General features: G+C 56.7%; 2 protein-coding genes across 2 annotated transcripts in view; one reads left to right on the top strand and one right to left on the bottom strand.

Annotated features, from left to right (window-relative positions):
* Window positions 1-7: 7 nt before the first annotated feature.
* On the bottom strand, window positions 8-2,015 carry HSPB6 (heat shock protein, alpha-crystallin-related, B6). The gene is made up of 3 exons (XM_005862427.2): window positions 1,534-2,015; window positions 594-716; window positions 8-514 (listed from the first exon to the last, which is right to left on the bottom strand). The coding sequence occupies exons 1-3, from the start codon at window positions 1,729-1,731 to the stop codon at window positions 326-328; spliced, it is 510 nt and encodes a 169-aa protein (XP_005862489.1). The 5' UTR covers window positions 1,732-2,015; the 3' UTR covers window positions 8-325.
* Window positions 2,016-2,263: 248 nt separating this feature from the next.
* Window positions 2,264-4,748, top strand: part of PROSER3 (proline and serine rich 3) — a 9,190-nt gene continuing 6,705 nt past the window's right edge. Inside the window, 3 exon segments of the mRNA XM_014536556.1 lie at window positions 2,264-2,884; window positions 3,724-3,799; window positions 4,070-4,272. Coding sequence (XP_014392042.1) covers window positions 2,874-2,884; window positions 3,724-3,799; window positions 4,070-4,272 — 290 coding nt within the window. The 5' untranslated portion in view covers window positions 2,264-2,873.

The raw sequence follows: 4,748 nt of genomic DNA, 5'->3' as shown, positions 1-4,748 counted from the left end.
GCTATGGTGGGAACAGGGCTGTCTATATCATAATCAGGTGTCAGAGTGATTATTTTCATAATGAGAAGGAAATAGGTTTTGAGTGGGTTTACAAGCCAAGAAATGGGTTAGTGGGGATGGGTTTGTAGGGTCTGGAAGCTAGGAAGGTGTTGGGATTTGAAAACGAGGGTGTGTGAGAGTGAGATCAGGGCTGAGTCTAGGTTGGAAGGGTCCGGGCTGGACCCCAGATGGGGTGTAGCGGTGGTGGTCTTGGCGAGCTCGGTACATCTGGCTGGGCGGAGTCAGGTCGGCTTTAAAAGAGGTGGCCTGCGGCGGTCCCCAGGCTTCAGGTGTGCCCAGACCCCAACTTGGCAGCAGCCTGTGGTTGCGGCAGTGGGGCCTGGGCCAGCACGGGCGCGGCCTGGATGGACAGAACGCCCTCAGGGGACAACGCTGATGTCACGGCGGCAGGGTCCACACCAGGCGGCAAACGGTAGCGGCGGTGGAACTCTCGAGCCACGTATCCGTGCTCATCCTGGAAACGGAGAGGCTTGAGAGGCCACCCTTCCCTGTGGCTGCCCCGCTCCCCTAGGCCTGCCCACCAGCGGGCTCACCGGGCGCTCCTCATGGCGAGCGTGCACCTCCACATGTTCACCAACCACCTTGACAGTGATTTCCTCTGGGGAGAAGTGCTTCACATCCAGCAGCACCGAGAAATGCCCGGGGTCGGAGGGCACCTGTGCACAGCCCATTGTCATCGGGCGCCCCAGGGCTCCCAGGACCCAAGCCAGGCCTCTCCCTCCGGGGTTCTAGCGCAGCTGACTCTGGCCTCCGAAACTGGGAGACCCCTTTCCAACCTGTAGCCATGGATGGCCGCCTCATCCCGAATAACTGGTCTCATCCTCCTCTCACCCAGAGGGAAGAGGCCCCCTTTCCCTGCCGGTCAGAGACCTCAGGCCTCACAGAGTGAGTCCCCTTCCTCCCCCGTGTCGGCGACCCCATAGTCAATGTGTCCGCCTGGACACTGACTCCGCGGGCCCTTTCCTCTCAGAGCCCCCGGGGCCCTCACTGTCACACACCCACACGGGACCCCTTGCCCCTCAGTTACTAGTCCTCCTCCCTTCTCAGAGTGGCCAGCCCCTCCCCATTCTCCAGTCACAAGACCCTCCCCTCTGCCTCTCCGGGGACATAGGGTCACTTCATATCATCTACAAACTCTTCCCGAGAATAACACAACGTTCCCTCCCTGCAGGGGTCACTGGGCGCCCCTACGCCCTTCAGAATGATTGGCCTCCCATCCCCCACCCCAGATTCCCTGGGTTACTAGCCTCCTTCAAAGTCACCAAGAGTGACCACCTCACCCTACCAGTCCCCTTAGAACTGCGATTCTCCTCAGATGGACGGGGACCTCCGACCCCCTCCATTAATCTGGCCTCTAAAATTGGGGAACTCCGGAAGTCCCTCTGAGTGGCCGGATTCTTCGTCCCTCTCAAAGTCAAGGGACATCCCCTCATCCCCCCCGAGGATGGCCAGAACCCCTCCCCAGGCTGGCACCTGGGCGGCGGGCAGCGCCACGCTGGGTGCGCGCAGGTAGTAGGGCGCCAGCGTGGTGGGGCAGAGTGCAGGGAGCTCAGCCTCCAGGAGCCCCTCGCCGAAGCGCTGGTCGAAGAGGCGCCCAGGCGCCGAAAGCCCGGGCAACGGGGCGGAGGCGCGGCGCAGCCAAGACGGCTGCACGGGCACAGGGATCTCCATCCTGCTCCTCCTGCGCGGTTGTACCCCTGGTGCGCCCCGCAGCTTTATAGGACGCCCTGTGTCCGCCCTCCGCGGGCCGCCCGGGGACACTCGGACTGCGGCCAGACCCAGCCACTAACAGAGCCTTATTTAGAAAGCCAACAATGACTTGGCCATTTATTAAGCTCCTGCTGGATGCCAGAGAGGTATCAAGATTCTCCAGTTTCCCCGAAGGGAAACTAAGGCTGAGGAGGCGGAGCCTTGCCGGAATTTGGGACCCAGGGCTTGAGAAGCCCTCTGCAGAGCTCCCAGTCCCTTTACTCCACCCCCGCCCCGCAGGCAGCTCTGGGGATGACGCAGATGGCAGTCTTAAGAGCAGAGTCGTGGGTACAGAGAATGCGGTGGACCAGCCAAACTGTCAGAAGGACACAGGACAGACTCTATTTCCATCAGCCCAGTCCCGGGCAAGCCGGGCCTAATTCTGTGCCTCTGACTCAGTCTCGGATGCAGAGTAGCGGGGTCTGCCAGGTGAGCAGCGGCCAGGGACCGTGGACAAGAGTCCAGGCTGGCCCCCGGGGGGGGGCGCGCGCCTGGCCCGAAATAGCTTGTTTTGATCCCGCCACCTGGCCAGGAGCCCAGGCCTGGCACTTGGCGCAACCAGCTGCTCCTGCAGCAAGATGGAAGCAGGTGACCGGGCGGGACGGTCCTGCAGGTCCGACTGATGGAGGGATGTCCATTAGAGAGGGGACAGTCTCCCTGATTGCCCCTACCACGGGAAAAACGGTTGTTGGAATAGTCTGGACGAGATTCCCGCCGCAAGAAGGTTGTAACACAAGGCTGCGCGGGTACTTTAGAACCCCTCCTAACCTTGAACAGTTTTATATTCTCTCCATTGGTCCACAGGCTTGCCAATCACTGCTGCACGTTATGGTTCTCCAATCACACACGCTCTCTCAGTCAGGCTGCCTTTACAGCCAGTTGTGAGACACCCGCCTTTGGCCACTTTCCAATTACTGTTCATCATTGGTCGCCTTGGAGGCGGCTGTAGTCCCGCGAGGGCACCCGGAGGGGGCGGGGCTGATAGGGCATTGCTAAGCGACCGAGAGGCGCTGGGTCGGTCCGTGAAGGGGAGTTGCAGGCGGAAGCGCGGAAGTAGCCACCAGATGAACCGCAGGTGAGGCCATCCCTCTTCCGGGGACCGCAGGATGCCCGGGGAAGACCAGGGTGAGAGAAGCACAGCCTGGGGTCCGGATGGCTGGGGTCCGGAGTCGCTCCTCAGTCGCAGGGAACTAAAACCCGCAAGCTGTTCCACAGCTTTGGCTGCTCCAGTCTTGGACTTCATCGTCCCCGGGGGTCCCGTAGTGTCTTGCGTTCCGCTGTTAGTGACCCCAAGATGGTTTTTTTCCTTCTTCTAAGAGTGTCCAGGGGCATCTTGGGAATCAAGTTTCTTAATTTTGAAATTGCCCCCAGACTCCCATAGGTGTTGTTTTGTTTGTTTATCTTTCTTGCTTAGGAAGAGCCCATTGACTGATGGGAATTGTAGTGCATCTGCCCCTTTTTCCTTAGTGCCCCCAAGACTTATGGGAAATGTACTGCGATAGGGTTTAGCCATGGTTCTTAACCCGAGCTCCACTCCAGAATTCTCCGGGGCGCTAGGAAAAAGATACAGATGCCTAACAACTGCTTCCAGATAATTCTTATTCTTTTAGTCTGGAGTGAGGACCACACATCTGTTGTTGTTGTTTTAAAGACAGCTCCTAGGCTGGATCCAGTGTTGAGAACCACCATTAGCAGTTCCTCGGTTCTTCTCTTTTGAGACTGCTCCAAGGCCTGGCGCCTCCAGTATCATTATCTTGAATGTGCAGTGGTGCTTTGTGGGAATTATGGTCCATCTCTTACAGGAATCCATGGGAATTGTAGTCTTTCTGCCCTCCTCTTCCCATCCTCCTGCCCTGATTCCTCCTGGGTTGCAGTGACCATGCTCTGCCTACCAACTTTACTCTCTCCTTGCAGCCTGCCAGTTTTCAACGCTCAAGACAGCCCCTTTGGGGATGCTCCCCTGGGTCAAAGCTAGACCTGGCACCCCAAGGTGAGAACACCACACACAGAGTGCTGTGTGCCAGCCTAGTAGCAAGGGAGTGAAGACCTGTGATAAGAGATGCGGGTGAGAGATTAAACACAGTCCCTCTTCCCCTCCCCCTGGCCCTTCCTTCATCTAGTCCTCTACCACCATCATAGCCAAATTTACTCTGAGTTGTTACCATTGTGAGATGTGTTTCCTCCCCTCTGGACTAAGACTTCATGTGTGTCTTTGTTTCAGGGATATCACTTTTTCTTCTCCCCACCTCCCCTATCTTAGACCCTGAGTCCATCCAGGTCCCCGAGATCCAGGATCCCAGAAACACCCAAGGCTCTGGCCACAGATCCCAACTCCCCTGAGCTATTTGAGGAGTCCTGGCCATCCAGGTCAGGGACCCTTTCCCCACCCAGCACCACTGAGGAACAGATGGGTGCCTCCTCACCACCCACCCTGATGGACAGTGGTGACTCCGTGGTGGCCAAGTAAGTACCATCAGCCCTGAGGGCAAGAAAGATTGGGGGGCGGGGGGAAGGCATCCTGTTATTACCACAGCCAGTGCTGTTTATGTAGCACTTTCAGGACCACACTTCATGTGTGTTAAGAGCTCTGGAGTTAGGCTGCCTGGGTTCAAATCCCAGCTCTGTCACTTACTCTTTGTATGATCTTGGTCTAAGTTTTTTTGTCTGTAAATTGGGGATATGAATAACATATCCCCTAGGACTTTTTAAGCTTTCAATGAGTTACTTACTGTCTGTAAAGCTTCTATAACAATGCTTGTCACATACTGAGCACTTGGATTTGTAGGGTACAAGTTCAGCTGTTACAACAAAGAGCCCCAAATTAATTGTGGCTTAAACAAAATAGTATTTATTTCTCCCTCAACTAACAGTATAGGCAGAAGCAACCAGGGCCAATATGGCAGCCCCTAGTTGAGGTGTCAGAGACACAGTTTCCTTCT

The sequence above is a fragment of the Myotis brandtii genome, unplaced genomic scaffold, assembly GCF_000412655.1.
Source record: "Myotis brandtii unplaced genomic scaffold, ASM41265v1 scaffold165, whole genome shotgun sequence".
In the NCBI taxonomy this organism is placed as follows: Eukaryota; Metazoa; Chordata; class Mammalia; order Chiroptera; family Vespertilionidae; genus Myotis; species Myotis brandtii.
Note: the sequence above shows the minus strand (reverse complement) of the source record. Positions and strands in the feature narration are given on the sequence as shown.

Coding starts and splice junctions, on each gene's coding strand:
- HSPB6 (XM_005862427.2), bottom strand. CDS start 1,731: ATGGAGATCCCTGTGCCCGTGCAGCCGTCTTGGCTGCGCCGCGCCTCC. Junction 717..1,533: donor TGGCGCTGCCCGCCGCCCAG/GTGCCAGCCTGG, acceptor GGCTGTGCACAG/GTGCCCTCCGACCCCGGGCA. Junction 515..593: donor CTCGCCATGAGGAGCGCCCG/GTGAGCCCGCTG, acceptor CTCCGTTTCCAG/GATGAGCACGGATACGTGGC.